Source organism: Condylostylus longicornis, unplaced genomic scaffold (genome assembly GCF_029603195.1).
Source record: "Condylostylus longicornis isolate FDR11 unplaced genomic scaffold, ASM2960319v2 ptg000022l, whole genome shotgun sequence".
Classification (NCBI taxonomy): domain Eukaryota; kingdom Metazoa; phylum Arthropoda; class Insecta; order Diptera; family Dolichopodidae; genus Condylostylus; species Condylostylus longicornis.
In genome coordinates this window covers 5,601,138-5,619,966 of record NW_026577991.1, presented here as the reverse complement: position 1 = coordinate 5,619,966, position 18,829 = coordinate 5,601,138, and the positions used below count along the sequence as shown (strand labels likewise).

At 24.2% G+C, this 18,829-nt stretch overlaps 1 protein-coding gene across 1 annotated transcript in view; it reads right to left on the bottom strand.

The window, feature by feature from the left end:
• Positions 1-18,829, bottom strand: part of LOC129606778 (fringe glycosyltransferase) — a 224,949-nt gene that overhangs the window by 98,274 nt on the left and 107,846 nt on the right. Inside the window, exon 3 of the mRNA XM_055517324.1 lies at positions 4,518-4,566. Coding sequence (XP_055373299.1) covers positions 4,518-4,566 — 49 coding nt within the window. The remainder of the gene's footprint in view (positions 1-4,517; positions 4,567-18,829) is intronic.

Here is an 18,829-nt window from a genome sequence, read left to right as displayed (position 1 = left end):
ATGATTATATCAAAAGCATGCATCACAATTGTATATTGCAAAAAAAAAATATTTAGCAAAGCCAACAAAAATTTAATTTATTCCGTATAAAAAATTATTTCAAGAGTTTGAAATTTCACTAAAACAAAATAACAGAATAAAAAATTACGATACTGTAAAACAAAGAAAAATTTCATAAAAAAAAAGAAATATTAAAAAAAAATATTCTTTGTACACTTATTTAAATATAATTTTGATTAGGTATTGCAGTTTTAACTTAAAGTTTATAATGAAATTCGAACCAACCCGATTTTCTTTCAAACTACCCTAATATTTCGGAAATTCGCAAGATTTCTTCCCCTTCTTTCATTTTCTTTCTTCTCTTCCCTTTTTTACTCTTCCTACTCATTCTTCTCCACCGTCTACTGTCCTTTTTTGTCTTCTTCTTTTTTTCTCCCTCCGCTAATTGTTATTTAGACAGCAAGTTCAAGGAATATCAGGTCACTCGACTACCTATTACTACCCCCATCTATATGTTGAAAACAGTATTGAAAATAGAAAAGTAACCGTATACCCACATAAACCATTATATAATAAACTGAGTGATACATTAAATTAAGGAAGTTTCGTAATCTGAAACGCTTTCAGTCTCAATTAAAGTTAACATGTCATTTAGAACCTTTACTATATTTTTGAACAATTTTCAAAATTCGTTCCGAGAGATAATTTTGTTTGCCTTATGATTGATTTTAGTATCCTTTAGTAGACTCCTTCAATTTTCCTTGACATTTATACTCATATTTTCAGATTTTTATATAATTTTCTATAGAAGCAATGTAAGTATATCATGTTAAATCAATTTAAATTTAGAGCTCGTGTTCAGTCAAACAATATACACATACATACATGCAAAAATATTATATTGAGTACAATGATTCAAAGTTGTATTATAATATGTCTCGACTTGTCTAACTAAATAACTTCAATCCTGATTTTGATGAACATTGATGATATATTGAAATAAAATTTAAGATGACAATTTTTTTTTTTGTTCAACAATAAAATTAAATTAAAGAAAAACGACACAGCGATAACGAATAAGAGAAAAAAAAAATATGAGAAGGGAAGAGGAAAATGAAAAACTGCAATGCAAAATGCAATAAAAAATCGCAATCAAATAGAATATAGAGTAGTAAAATATTGGAGAACTTTGTGGAGGTGTAAGTGGAGGAGAACAGCGAAAATAAATAAAGGAAATTATTGTGAGTTGTGACACAAACGAACTACATTACAGATTCACAAACAAATACATTTTATAAAGTCTTTATTTTCTGTCATTCTTAATTCTTTTTGTTTTTGCAATCGTGCCGTGTTCGTGTCTCCTACAAAGTTAATAATTCTCTTATGATGATAGTTTTTTTATATTGGTTTTTGTTTCATCATCAGTTAAGTTTTACTTTTTCATCTTTCCAACATTATAAATTGTGATTTTTATTTTGCTTTTAGTTTTAAATTAGTTACATAATAAGTTTTTTTTCCCTATTTTATTTTTTCTTCAATTATTTTTAATAATATGAAATACCTAGTTATTTTCATTCTGTCCTAGTATCTAGCATTTATTTATAATTTTAAATAAAATTAATATTAAAATATAATTTTAATTTAAATTATTTTAAATGGAATTTAAATCAACTTTTTACGAGTCAATTAAGAGGTTCTTGTTTTGGAAAAGAAAGAAACTTTTGCATAAAATTATAAGGGAATAGTTGGTTAACGAAACTGAAGAATGACCTCAATGCTCTGGCTATTGCAAATATTCGCTCTTCTGGAAACCGACATTTTCCCGACAGAGATTTGAATAGGTTTTTAAGCGAATTTTTTAAAATATCAAAGTAACCAAAATTTAGATTTAAGTTAATAAGACCCAATTCACAAATAATTCCGTTTTTTCTACTTTATAAAAACATTTATTGTGTTTAAATTTCCGTATATGTAAAACGTGGACCAATTTTCATTCGATCTTTTATTATATACATACATATATGAATGAAATAGGAAGCGAAATGCAAATATCGATCAAAACCATCATTAAAACAAAACTGAAAACAATTTGTATTTTTAATGTTTAAAGTATACATTGAATGGTTTTTCCTACAATTACGCACACACATATTTAATTATAATTACGTACACACTTTTTTAATTACAATTTTAAATTTATACTATGTATGTGCATAACGTATATATAAGTAATTTTCAATTTTTATGTCTTTTTAAAGAGAAAGTTAATTTATAGTGTTCATATGATGTTATGGTTTCAACTTGCTAAGCATATAATAATAAAAGTCTCTATAAAACTAAAATTGTATAAAAATTGCTACAGGACAAAAATAACAAGTTGAAAATGCAGAAAAATATATATATTTACTATAAATGTTAAAAATAGTGTAATACAATTAATATATTTAACAGGATAGTATGTAATTGCTAAAATCTGGTAATAATTGTTAAACAAAACTGGTAGGCAAGTACCTAATTGCATTAATTTATAATTATTTTATGGTAAATTTAAAAAATAATAAATTCAAATTTTAAAAACTAATTCTTCTAACTAATTTATTTTAAAATTTCATTACATAAATTTTTTATCTCTTGTTTATTACAGTAAAATTGATTTGAAAAAGATTTCTCAGAAACAATCAGCCCTATTAATTTTCTTCCAATTATTTTAATAAAATTTATTTCAAGATGGGGGAATTTTGTGCCCCCAACCAATTTTATTATTCTTTTAACATTATTTTGGAACGCTTTAAGTATGAAGTTGCATCGAAGTCTCAACCTCCTAACAATAGATATTGCAAATACTTCTGCTATACAGGGTCAACTAGCTCGCTAGAACCCGTTCAACAATTTACTTTTATAAAATTTTGAAATTAAAGCAATATGTATAATCAATTTAAAAATTTTTTTACTGTTTAATTTGTTTATTAATATAATTTCCATTGTTATATTTACATTTCTATTTTAAAATGCACAATCAATACTCATAACAAATTTAATGAGATTTACAAAAATGATTGTTGTAATTAACATTTTTGTTTCTAATAGTGCATAATGTTTTTTTACATTCAGGTTATTGAACTAAATTATATAAAATATTTTTAATTATTTAAACGTGTACAATCCTCTGTTATAGTTTACATACAAAATCTATCCGTATTTATAAAAAGTATGAGAACACAATATTACAATATTGATTTAGTGTAGATATATCTACAACATTGTTTATATAAAAACTGAATGAACGTAATACGATCTCTGATAATTTTTCAATAGAATCGATTTAACAATAAAAATATTTAAGTATAAACGTGTGTAGAATAAAATATCCAAATGTAAGTACATATATATATACACAAAAAATAATAGTAAGTAATTATTCAAGGATACTTTTACATTTTTGTAGGTATATATGGTCTTTGTTTAATTTTAATGTATTTTATGAAAGGAATAATCATTAAATTCAACAGAAAGTGTTGGTTTTGTTTATAAAAACATTTCATTTTTTAGAAACTTTTTTAAAATTGGTCACTTTAAAAGATGTACCAGTGATTTTAAATGGATTATGGAGTAAATAATGTGGTATTTAACAAAATATTTACACCGAATATTTAACAAAAATATGGACAATTTATAATGTTACTATAATGCAGCTCAATATATTCAAAAATAATTTGCATATCAGATTTTAATGATTACAATATTACTTACTAGATCAAATTAATGACAATTTTAATTACTTTAAATTCAACTTGTTATAAATTTTTAATAAAATTTAAAAACATTTGTTAGCACATGAGCTTCTATAACTCTATAAAATTATAAATTCAATGTAAATTTCCTAAATACTATTCCAAAATACTATTGAAACACTTCTTTAAAACTAATTTTTCCAATTTACTTAACTAGGTTGGTGAGAGATTAAGCTCAAACAATCTTTTTGTCATACTGATGTAGCAGAATGAATACAAATTTCCTTTCTCTGGGTGATCAAAGCCTTCCTAAAAAAAATCTTAAAAATACATGAAAAATGAAGCATGATGAGATACTTTTTTAAATTATGCAAGTAAAAAATCTGCTTACATATAATTATTGTTTTACAGTAGTAGATAATATTGTTATACGGTATTCTTCCACAAATAATAATTAATGAGAATCTCATTATCAAAATGTCAATAACAATACCCTTTTGTATACATTAATTATTGAAAATATGTACGCAAATATTCACTGAAAAATCACTGAATAACATTCAATATGATAGCGAATACTTGGTACATACGTAAATATTACGTTATGTATTTAAAATTTATTTTGAATATTGATTTTATTTTAATAATAATAAATAAATCTATATATATATGAAATTTATGCATAAATATTTATTATGAATATTTAATAAATTATAAATTTATGTATACATAATGTTTGTGTAATCACCACAAGTGTATGTATGAATCTATTGATAATGAACTTACTTGTTTTCTCCTGATAATATTTATCTTCGGTGTCAGTAAAAAACCATGTCTAAAAAAAAAAATAAAATAAGAATTAATAAGAATAGAATTTTTGTAAATATTTTGTAAAATTTAAAACTAAAAATTTCGTATGAAACTTAAAGTAATTTTAAATAGTGATTTTATCCTTTTTCCAAGTGAATAATAAATTTTACACGAATATGTGATTAAGTGAAATAAATAACATTTGACTGAGGCACTGCAGAGTGTAGGGCTAATAGTTACATAATAAGATAATAAATATTATTTATATTAATAGATTCAACAAGTAATTTTTTACTAAACAATTTTAATAAATTGCAAATAATCTTAAGAATTTCAATAATTTCATTAGAGGATAAAACTATTTAGGGAATTCCATTAGCGCTTTACTTTTCAATATCTTCAATTCAAAATGTAAAAGTGATAATTTTCTACGCTTTTTTACTCTAAATTACGTACGCGCCTACCATCTACGTTACCATTCATTACCCTCCAATTACACTCAGTTTCAGAATAATTTTGAATTTATTCTCAGAATTTCAGTTAAATTGCGGTCTAATTTGGTGTACACATATATATATATTATCCGCTGACACAAATAATTTTGATTTATTTATTTTATTACTCTTATTGAATATTCATATGTATTTAAATAAAATTTTATGAAAAAATTTAATTAATATTTAAATTTTTTTTTAGCTATCTAAAAATTTTTTGTGCATAATTTATTCATAAATTTAAATAAAAATTAATTAAATTAATTTAACACTAAGTATTTTAAGTGTAATTAAAATTTTTTTAAAATATAATTAAAATTTAATTTAATCTATAAGTATATAAAATCATAATTGGTTTACTTATTCAAAATTTAAATTTATTTTATAAAATTTAAGCATAATAATTCAAATAAAATATTATTAAGCAATAATAATATTTTATTTGAATTATAATTATGGAATTACTTTTAGAATAGAATTTTTGGAATTGCATCGAAAATCTTTTTATCTTAAACAAAAATGAATATTTCTGTTAAGTGGAACATTTAATTTAAAATTATTTTTTATTTACAAGGTATTGAGTTTTAATTAAATGTCGGCCTCGTTTTGATTTGTTTTAGTAAATTAACTGATTTCTAACAAATTTTGTAGCAATTTTAAAGAATTATTTTCTTTTTCAAGAATTATTTTCTTAACGAAATCTTATTCACGTTAAGAACCATAAAAGAAATAACCACATTAAGAAAAATATATACACGACCAGTTCAGTTGCTTCACAAAATTCTCAACTTTTTGACATAAAATGTGGACCAAATTTATCATATCGTGTAGTTTTTCCGAAAATTTTCAATGCAATTTATTGCATACAATAATTTGTTCTTTTATATCAAAAAAACTATCAATTTTTTTTTTTTATTTTAAAAATTTTTTGGTAAAATTATGCTCAATTACCTATTTGTGTCTTACATGCACCATAAAGGAGGAACAATTCTTGATACCTACTTACCTACGTAAATTGATGTAGAACGATGTACAAGTGTACAAAAAATATGAAGACGAGAATGATGAAAAGTCATTTATTTATCATTTTCATCATGTTATCAGATTTTACTCATATTTTTTATGCCTTGAAGGTCTTTTTTTGTAACTTGTACTTTTAATATTCATTTAGCATAAATACCGGTACCATGTTTCTGATGGAATTATTTTGGAACTAGATAATTTATGAATATTCTGTGGAAGGTACGAAAATTATTTCGACTTTTGAAATCAAAATATATATATTCAGCCGTACCTTGAATAAACCAGCTCCAAATCAACGAGATTTCTATTCCACACATTATTTTCCAAATTTTGAAATATTGACGGGAGAGTGGTATTATAATTTTAATCGAATGTAACATTATATTGCCATATTTAACTGTATGGTTTTTCATATTAAATCCTTTAAAACAGCAAAGTTTAGTAGTAAATTAAAAGACCGTTGAAGTACAGTACTTCAATGGTATAAATTTAATCAATATTTGTGAACTATAAACTTGCACCTTCTCAATATAATTCTGCATAATGCATATATGTATGCATATACATACATGAGCCCTTAAGTACAGTAAAGGAATTCGTAAACGGCTTGACTAAAAGTATAAAACTTTTATAATTATTTAATTTTCTGCACTCGTTTCATAAAGTTTTTACATTATGCACATTTGAAACTCTCTAATATTCTTTTATGTTCTATGTGCGAACGGCATAATACAACAAAAAAAACTTCATCGTCTTCTTCTTCCTCTAGAATGGAAAATTTCTACCAATTTTCTGATCTGATATTTTTTATCATTTTTAGTTCTAGTATTCAAGTGAATTTATTTCATTCTTTTTTAATATTTACCAATTACAATTGAGTTGGAAAATGTGATGGAAAAAAATTGAAAAATCCTAAGTTCTACTCCATATACGACGCTCATGTAACGAATGAATGGAAAACTTTACCGTTTCATTTTGTTGTCTCATTAGTAATCATTACCTGGCAAAGTAGAAAGAAAAAAAATATTTTTGTATGTGTTTTTGCGATTATTTATTATTTTCCTTATACCTTTATGCGAAAGGTAACTTTACAATGTAGCGGGTATTGCAATAAATGAAAATGGTAATAAAAATTGCAAATTAAAGTTAAAAAAAAAAAACATAATTTTAAATTTCAATTATTGCAGGTTCCATTTATTTTATTGTATAGTTTTCCAAAAGATTTGTTGTCAAATGAATGACAGGGGTGGGTGAAAAATTATTAGTAAAGATTGCATGCAACAATAAGGCAATGTTTATAGAACTTGTTCAACTTCTAAATTAATAATTTTCAATAGAATATCAAAATATATTTTGTAATAATCTTAAAGTCACTTTTGATTAACTAACAATAGTGTTGATTTAATAAAATGTTGAATTTAAAGCTAATTTTGGCTAAATGTCAGAATATCAATCAAATGATGAAATTTTTCAATTTTGATTTAATTCACCGACCATTATTTGTATTTGCCATAATAATCGGCATACATTTCATTCCCTTTTCAATTATACTTCACTGGCAATAGTGATGAAACATGTGTCAACCATGGGTGCAAAAGTCGTCAAGAAAACATACTTATTGATTTCACTTCATAATCTCCTTTAAGCGTACAGTGTAAATGCCTTAAGTAGTGTTGACACTTTTGTCTAAAATGACCAAACTTTATACATAAAATTTACTCGGTTTCGCACTTTTTGTTATATTTGTTATCCTACTTTCTTCATAATAAACTTCTACATCTGTTTCCTTAGATTTTTTTGTGAATATGACAGTTTGGGCCCTTTTAGTAAGTCCTCGCCAATTTGCCTTATCAAAATCGTGAAACGGAGACAATTTATTTCTTCTCTCCCAAAATAATCCATTGAACAAAATTACTCTAAATGGTGTAACAAATTCATTACTGCCTACAAAATATTTTTATTTTATTTATCATGCGAGATAGAGGGTAAGTTGTAAACTTTGTATTTATATTTGTATTTAGTTTTTAATTTTTTTATTATTACATGTGAGTTCAATAAAAAAAAATGATTAATCGAAAATTTTATTCGATTGTTTCATTTTTACATTGCTTTTCTATAATTGAGAAATTTTTTTTTGTAATAGATAAAAAAAAAGTTGTATTTTCTAGTTTAGAATTTGTGGTTGGTGGATTCTGGTACAAAAGTAATAAAAATTTAATTTACATTCACATACACTTATATAGGGGCACAGAAAATATTATACAGAAAAAATTTTATTTAGATAAAACTATATAACTTATATATTATAGGTGTTGAATAATAAAAATCTGACTGATTTGTTTATGTTATTCGAATTTAAATTTACACTGGGTGTATTAATATAATTCCATAATTTAATTATAGGTAACACAAGTTTTAATTCAATTTAACACAAGTTCAAAAATATACGACGATACTGTTTTATGTGGGAACCACGGCTAACGGAATGATTTTTTATAATGTCACGGTTGCAATAATAATATTCTTGCACTCTTAACTAATTTTGTAATTTGACTTATTGAGAATTCTGTCATATAATAATTTTTCAGATTTAAAGCGTCTAACTTGAAGCGTCAAGAGAACGTTCTATATTAATAAACAAACATTTTTATTATTACAATTTTTTGACAGATCTCAACCTGCTCGAATGAAAGAAACGAAAACTGTACAATCGGTATTAAATATTATATCTACAATCTCAGAAATTTTACTATGATATTAGGTAAAAAAAGTTGAATTGTATATTTGTAGTTGGTATTGAAATAAAATGTTGCATAGAGGAGGTAAAAATTATTAATAATAAAAGTTATTACGGTTATGATTGAAACTATTTTTATTTTATCGACCAGTACAGAGTTAAAATTTTTATTACATTTTAACTTTGTAGCAATAAAAAATTATAATTTATTTTTTCAATTTTTTATTTTCAACTTTAATTACTCTCTTAGTATAAGTAAGTGAGGCATGATTTGTTCTGGCTAACCATATTAAATGTACGTTATATACATTAACTAACATTTGTTTCCAATTTAGTAGTTAGAGTAAACTGGAATTTAACATTTTTAAAGTTATTTTTATCAATTATACACCGGTGTATAATATTGGTTAACCGGATAATTGTTTGAAAAAACAAAAACGCTCATAATTAAAGTATAAATAAAGAGATTAGTTTATGTAGATAATTGGGGTGTGTTTCACATGGCAATAAAAATAGTAAAGGTAATTGAAATTCTGCCATGTGTTTACATTGTTTTGCAATTTAATTGATATTTTTGACCTTAAAAAATTTACATTTTTTAATTTTACAATTAGTCATTTTTTTTATATACATACGTATGCCATATAATGATCTAATTGAAAAATTTTCAAATTGTATATAACCTTATAAACTTATGGCTATAATTAATTAAAATTATATGAAAGTTTTTTGAAAGTTGTTTGAAATTTGTATTGAAATGAATGTTGAATATTGAATTGAATTGGAGAATTCATTGGAATGTCAAGTTTTAAAGGCATTGAGATCTATAAGTTATACATTCCAACTATTATGCAAAATAATAGGTAGGGCTCTAGAAACTTAAAGGTAAAAGGAACTGTAAATTCGCGATAAATAAAAAATGGTTACTTTGGTAATTCCAAATTGAATTTTTTCTTTTCAAAATTTTAAAATTTTTTGATAGTTTTTAATTTGATTTATGTTTCGAAAACCACAATGAGCAAGTTGTCAAACTTTTTTCAAAGTAATCAAATTGAACATAAGTACAAAGAAATTTAAGCTATGTTTTACTTGTATAAGTATTGAAAACAGCTATTCCATTTGGAAACTATGCACAGGCGCAAACTAATCTCGCAACTGACATTATGACTGATGTGAATGCTAGATGGTGAATAATATAAAGTATGTAAATCCCCATTTAAAGAAGAAATAACAAGGCTTGAAAGATGAACGTTTTTCTGCTATGTGATTCCACTAAATTTACACCAAGATAGCGTAACATTAACATTTATTTTTTGTTTATTCCCAACTCATTTTAAGATTATGTAATTTGTTTAATATTTATGGCATGATTCAATAATATTCCTAATACAAAATAATTTCAATTTTAAAATATTATTCAAAAAATTCAATTGATTTGATATGTTTGTGTTACATAAGTAAATTTCATTCATATTTCAAATTTAATTTAAAAAGAAAATTACAATGATAAACCTGTCATAATTATTATTTTAAAAGTCAATCAATTCTTGTTCAACAACATCAAACAATCATAATTAAATTTTTTTATGATTCTGAAAACAAATTTTTTTTTTATTTTTGAATTCATTTTACCAATTTTACATAATACTTGTATGTATGCAATTACATATTGTGTGTACATTTCAAAAATTGTTTCATTTCATACTGTTTTTTGTAATTAATTTTATAAAATCAAATAAAACATTTGTAAACTCATTCATGTAAGTACATACAAATGTGCTTTAACATTGTTATTATTTTTATTATTGATAAATTTTTTAATATAACTTACAATCTTTTAAAATCAAATTAACAGTAATGAGAGAGAGAGAGAAATAAAAGAAATTTTTAACCTCAAATTATTTGTTTTTTAAATATGAGGTTACCAGATGGAGTGAATTGTGAAAAAATTTTTGTGAAATCAAAATTTTTAGTATTTTTACTCTGTGCTGAAGTTGTTTAACTAATGTACTTTTTTTATTCTTTAAACATTTGAAAACCTTTTTATGGTAAAAATAAACACATGCATATATACAATATGTATATCAATCAGTTTAACCATTTAACATAATTTTTATATAAGTATGTACATGAGTATGTATGAATTGAATATTATTAATTACCGGTTTGACCTCAGGCATTCATAATAATTTAAAGAACTTTTTTTTTATATTAACAACATGAATAGTTCAAATAGACAACCGATTATTTTTACTGATCACTCACTCTTAGGTTTACGAACTAAATTTTTCTTTTGTTTTGAAATTTCAACATAAAATTTAAAACTCATGTAAGAATAAGAGATGGTCTTATAGAATATGTAAACTTTTTTTCAGTTCGCAATTTGGAGTAAATTTTATTGAAACATGGTCTAAAAACTTGTTAAAATTTGTTATGAATTTTGGTAATTTTGAAAATTTTAGAATGAAAGTTGTTTTTCTTATATGATCTTCTTTTTATTATTAATAGTTAGAAATTAGAATTAGAAATTACAATTAAAGTAAAATTGAATAGCAAGGTACTGTTACCTCTTTTCGTATAAATGTGATTTATTTAAAATATTTTTGATATATGTAAACGTCATATTTAAATGGTGTAAAGTTTGACAATATTCATCTATGAACATATTATGTGTATATTGACAATCTTTCAATTTCATTTGCTGGCAAAGCTTGTTACAGAAGGATTAATGAATTGCAAATATGTCAACCATTGCTGTGAAAATCGTGTCATTGATCGTGTAAATAAGTATTACAGTCGACGGATGTTTCGTTCATGTTGTGCTAAAAACTTGTTTGAAAACGGGTGTGATGTTATGAAACGTATGACAATCATTGATGCCAAAGGCGTCGTGTGTAAACACATATAATCAAAAAATAAACGCAAATTTTAAATTAAATTTTCATTAACGCTCTCTTGATTGAAATTTTATAATAATCTATTGCTTATATGAAGTTTGCTTTATACAAAATTAAAAGAAGAACTGATTCTTATTTTAATGAATTCTATTTAAAATCATAATTAAAATAAATCATAAGGTAAATGAATTTTTATTAAAAACGGAAAAAAGGGAAAACGAAAAGCAACAACAATTATATTGAAAGAGTTTCATTGACTTCCCATATTTGTCTAAAATTTTTTTTGACTCGATGATTTTACTAAAAAGCCATAACATGTGACTTACATACGTATGTATGCGTACAAATTGTTGGATATATTGATAGATTAGGTGTAACACTATAATTAACAAAAACCACAACAATAATGGAAAAATTAAAAAGTGAAAAAATAAAAAGGGTAAACGTTGTTTCCTCACATTTGATCATGGTTTAACCCTCCTTTATTTCAAGTTGAACTTCAAAATTTTGGGATACGTGTGCAGGTATACATATCTACAAAAACATGATTTAATTACAATTCATTCTTCAGATGTATGGGAATAGAAAAAATTATATAAATGTACATTACTATTTCAACTTTATTTCATTGTTTAATACCGCAGAAATAGAAAAGTATTGTTAAAAGTATTCAATACAGATAAAAGAAACAAGTGTATTATGTCAGGTGCCGTACGTACATAAATTATACTGTTAATGCCAAAAGGTAACCTGTGCAGAGATTCATTCGAGCAACAATTCCAAACGGCTGATATTTAGCAAAATCATTTAAAAATGTTTTTCATATGCAATTAATTTCATTTATGAATTACATATATGTGTATTGATTTTGGCGGGGAATTTTGGTCATAATTGGACGCATCTAATTTTTTTAATTTTATGGGTAAGTGAAATCTTTTGTTTATATACATATATACATAAATCATTTAGCATGTTTTGTAGTTTTGGAAATCAATATAGAATTGGATATATAGAAAGGAATGAAAATGCCTTAAATTCGAACCCTTTGAAAAGATTACTCAAAAGTCAGTCATTGCTAATCTGCGAATGAAATAATTGTTTGAAAATTACTTGATAGCGATAGATTTATCAATTTCAAACCAAATGTTAAAACTATGACTGGTTGTGGTTCATTTTTAAATGAATTCGGTTTGAAGATTAATGTATTTTTTTTAAGGAAGAAATCGTTTTATTCTTTTAACTATTAAGCTTAAAGGGAGCTAAATATTCTTTAAAACGAAAAAATTTACTTACGAAACGTAAAAGCTAAGTATTTTTTTTTTATTTTCAATAATTTTGACCTAATCGCGAGAATTTATTTTTAAAGACCAGATGCGCCATGTATACCCATATTATTTCATAAACATTTATAATAGAGAGATTGAATAAAATAGTTTGGGGATGGCGTATTTAAATAAAAATAAAATAAAAATTCTTATTATATGTATGTAGGTACCTATATACATAATTCTTTTTATGTTTTCACAATGTTTTGTCTGCTGCTATTAGTATTGAACATGAAGTAGCACATAAAATAGAAGAAATTCCATTAAAAATTCCATTCAATGTTAAGGGTACCCTTTTTTTCTTCGGCTCTTTTTTTTTGTTGTGGGTTTTAACGCGTTACGCCCAATTTATTAATGAAAATATTATAAAAGATAAAGATTGAGTAGAAGAGATAAACAAGAATACAATAAGATAAATTTGACATTTTTTTCTTTTTTTTTTTTGTTGATTATTTTACAATGAGGTTTTAAAGATCTTTTCCTTTTTTTGAAAATTTCGAGTTTTAATCCCGAAAATAGAATTGGGTAAGAAGGTTTTGTGTGTTGTTTTGTTAAAAAAAAAAAAAAAAAAAAAGAAATTTTTCTGTTTTTTTTTTTGCAATCTCATTATAGAATAGGTGATTGATTTAATTATAAAATGATTGTTAATGATTCATGAGTTAATTATATGAATTTATACTCTTGAAGGTACATATGTGTATATCAGTTGTTTGAAGCTTGAGGTTGTGCTTTAAGAATCTGTTTAAATATTTGTATCTTAAAAATTGAAAATTTAATTGTACATTACATGAGTTAAGCTATTTAATTATTAATTAAATTCTACTACAAATTTTCCAAAGTTTATTGAACTTTCAAATACTAAAAATCTCTAGAGAATCATAGCAAATTTGAGATCAAGTGTTACATTTCTGGGATTTTATGAAAATGATTATAGAATCGAAAAATTGTTTTTCAAGTAGGTTAATAGTAAATTTAAGACTTAATTTTTAAAACAAATCGCAGTTTTTCATTTGTAGCTACTGTTCTTCAGAGTTTCGAATTATTTTTTGAAGATTTTTGACCAAATTTGAATCCGTAATAAAACCGAAAACTTTAAAACTTAAATTAGGCTGCCGTTGCTTTTTACAACAGAATTATTGTGTCTTGCTTTTATTGAAAAGGGGCATTTTTACTTACATGTTCATAGATAGCTTTATGAGCTCTGATATGGGCATCAATTTATTAGTTACTATCGTAAAAAGTAATAATAATTAGCAGGGGCTAAATACAATTTGCATTTGCTTTAGTTTTAAATAAAATTTGTTAATCATTCTCAATAATTTTCAATAATTTGTGAATTTTGTTTATAAGGCAACATGTTTCAATATAAATAAAAGCATTTTTTTTATTAAATTTAATTAATTGGTCTTAAACATTCTATTAATCATGCTAATTAACTTGTACAATAAATATCAATTTTTAAAATTAAACCAATTTTTCAATAATTTTTAAATTTACAAAATAACCAATTGCATTTATACCTACATGAAAATTCTTTCTAACTCAATTAAATTTACATAAAATTTTAATTAAAATTTAAAAAAAAAATCACTGTAACAAAATAATTACATATTTTTCTTTTTTCTTGTATAATAAAATGAACAAATTTTTGTTTTGTTCGTGTTGTTCATTTAAAAAAAAGAAAAAAAAAACATCATCACATACACAACACAAAATGAAAAATCATTTATCATATACCAAAAATGCAATGTTTCTCATCTCGTCTCATTTTGCTTCATTTCATTTTGGAAACCAGAAAAAAACAGCAAAAAATTGTTCATCCTCGCCTCTAGCGTTCAACTTTCATAATTATATTTCCATCAGATTTGCTTCTCAATTTTGAAAAAAAAGCGAAAAAAAAAAATATTGTATGAATATTACATAAGGGCTAACAAAATACATAATTATATTATTATATGATTGTGTAGTAAATCTAATGCCTTACAGCTATTTCAATAGCATCAACAGCATTCAACGCAATCATCGTCAGAGTCAATCACTTGATTTGTAAAAAATTTGTTTTTAAATATTTGAAATTTTATTTTTCAATTTTTGTACAGAATTAAAAATTTTTTGCATATTTTTTTAATTTATTTAACTTTATTTTTTTTTTTTAGTTTTATAAATAACAAAAAGTATATTTAAAAGCCTTTCAAGTGGTATTGGTGATGTTTTCGCTTTCGTTTTTTTTCCTCAAATAGTGAAAATTTTTTAAAAAACATTGATTTAGGCAATTTAATGGAAATTTTGGTAAATCAAACTTAAAATTTATAAAAATTTAAGAGATTTTTTATATAAAATTTATAGTTGTGATGAGTTGTTCACAGTATTTTGCGATTTTGGACCCGATAAGAATTTTCCTTCGAATTCCAAACTTAATTTCGGCTGTGAATTTTTTGATTCAAATCTCTATTTCTAATAATTTTGTGAAATTTCATAATATGAATCTACTTTTGACCTCGTTTCCTCTGAATTTGACTCCGACTCTATCTCTAATCCTGATTCTGACTTTGCCTCTGTCTCTGATTTTCTGATTCTGATTTTGATTATAAATTTGACTGATTATGGATTCTCTATATCCATACCTAGATTTGATAACGGCCTTTTTTTTGGACTTATATGAGCGGATATGATAGAATCTAAATATTGACATTTTTTTTTTTCAAACTAGGACTGAGAAGACACAACTTGTAAGCTTCTAAGTTAGTTATAATATTTTAAAGTTTTGTAGAATTATAAAAATTTTGGATGGATATTTCTATATAACTGTATCTATAAGGGTTGAGGTTGCAAATAATTTATGTATATTGCATAGTTATAGGCGGAATAGGCTAGAAATATCAGAACATATTTAGAAAATTGCTTTGTTTTATGTTAAAATGTTTTAATTTTTTCAATAATTTTTGAGATAATTCATTATGATTAATGATTTAGAAAAATTTATATTTAGGATCATGTCACAAATGTCATAATGTGATTTGCAAATTAAGCAGTTCTAATTTAAAATCTTGTATTATACTTGCAATTAATCAAACAACAATATTCTTTTATTGCTTTTTTACATATAAAAATTGCATTTAATACGTGATTTTCATTACAGAATTGACAACAAATCTTTGACTTTGCACTTGCTCTACTTCATAATGCACAAAATTTTCAAAATTATGGGATAAAACATGTGTTGATAATCAAAAGTACCTAAAATATTTTGTTTTTCTTTTGTTTTTACTTTTGTGTCCATAAAAAATTATAATCCGTCCTAAGGGCTTTTAATGTTTTTGTGTATTGTTGTTCCCTTTTATCTCCTTTTTTTTTGTGTTTTATGAGTTTCTACTACATAAACGTACAAAATGTTCTTTGTGGATTCTATTTACATATCTTTGATGTCTAAACTATAGAAAACAAAAGAAAAAAAAATTAAGGAATATAGAAGTGAATGAAGTAAGGTTAAAATCGTTTAATTCTGTCACCCTTAAAATATACAGTGAAATCTCTAAATGAAGAACAGGATACTCGAAATGTTCTTTATTTCATTTGTAGCCCAGAGAATCTATGGTAGAGAATTGTAAAATTAAATCGTTAATTTTGTAAAAATCTGAATTAAATGTTAGTGGTAACTGGCCATTTTATGGAGACTTTTATGATATGAAGTGTTCATTATAAAGAGGTTATATTGTAAACTATAAAGCTTTTTTTCATATACACAAAATTATATTGTAAAGTGTTTAGTTTTACTGCTATTAGTTGTAACAGAATTAAAACTGAAGTCTACTATCCACGCCTCTTTGCAAACTTTGTAAGATTCATAACTCTTAATGATCTCGAAGTCGTGATTCTTTTAATTAGTTTAATAATATCATTCATAAACTAAATAATTTTCGTGTAGTAATATTTGTTATTCATGGTCTTCTCTGTATATATTTCCAGATCCATCATCAATACAGACCACATTACAAATGGCACATACTACATTACACATGGCACATACGGGTGATATGCTTATATGCTGTAGAATGAATAAATTAAAGACAAATAGAAAAACAGATTGAAGACTATAAAAAAAAAATAAAAATAATTTTTCTTTTGTTTTACAACTATAAATTTTCTTTAAAAATTGTCCATTTTATATTCTATATATACCATAATTTTAAGTATATATATATGGTTAACAGTATAAAATACAAAATTATCCTTTCATTTTTGTATTTACAGGTGAAAATTAATTCAGTTCACATCCAACAAATAAAATATTATACAAAACGCATTTCAGTTTAGTAGTAGTAGAGAATTGTAATTTTTCAATGTCCTGGTACCTATCATTTAGATACATACTGTAATGATGTTATGGTACATGGCATATATAAGACAGATAGAGCCAATTAAAATACTAAAACACTATCTTGTTGTATATACTTTAAAAATATGTTTGAAATATATGAAGTAAAAAGGATCAAAGAAGTGAGAAAATAACAAACAAAAGAAAAAAAAAACGATTTTCTACTCTTTGTAACAGTAGAAGCAGTATCAAGGATATTTATAGCAAAGATAATATGAACATTGTTAAGGTATTAAAGAAGTAAAAAATATAATAAAGGATGACATTTAGAACAAATTAGAATTAAATTTGAATATATATGAAAATAAGATTACAGAAATGGTTTATGGTTAGTTGACTTTTATTTGAAATTCTTTTTTCATATATAAATTAATCTTTTTTTTTTATTTTTAGTTCAAAAGTGTTTCAGTTCATGATGGTTCAGCTATATTAAATCTTTAAAGAAGATAAAGAACTGGATTATTATTTTGGATAGTAAAAGCTATACATGTAAATAAAAACCCAAAAATTCTAGTGTCAATTTATTGCTAGGTACGTAGGACAAAAGGATCATTCAAAATTATTTTGTTTTAGAAAAAATTTAAGTTAGAATTTTGAGAGAGAATTTTTTAAGAGGACATTTTGTAATTAAGTATAATACAACTAAACAACTAAACATTAAACTAAAAAAGAACGGTCTATCGTCAGCCATTTAATTACCCAACCCTTCTTCCAACCAAAATTGGTGCAAATTCAGCGGATCCTAGAAAACAGTATGCTAAATTATCGAAGCCAGCTCATTTCCTAATAAATCTCAGCAATCTTACCAAGGCGAGAAACTAAGGAGATATTCTAATAATTTTTTAAGTTACTTCCCGTTATTCTGTTGTATATCGTTAGGGTTGAAGTTAACATATTTACAAGTTTTTATTCAACATTTTATATATTTCAAATATCAATGGCAGATTAATTAATTAAAAATTATTGTGAATTTAATTTCATCATTTTTTTTCGGTTTATAGTTAAGCTTCAATGCGGTTTCGAATAGAATTTCGAATATTGTACCACAAAGGATTTCGTTCAATTTTATTTTATTTTATAACAAAGTCTTTCAGGTCAGTTCTTATTATACAATAAATTAACCTACATCACAGCTTATTTAATTAATTTTGATTATTTTTGTAGGTTCTCTTGCAAATGATATAACTAGTTCTAATTTTATAATCCATGTTAACCAATTTGAAGCACAAATTATTACGGTATTCTGTTGGAATTACTTTATTATGTATATAGAAAATTTTTTAAAAGTTTTAATAATATGAATTTTTTTTTAAAAATATGAACAAAAAGGATGCCTGTAATGAAAATGTATTAACTCAAAAAAGTCGATATTTCGGAAAAATCTCCTTAACAATTATTTTAAATGGCATACATGTTAGGAAATATAAGATCACAATT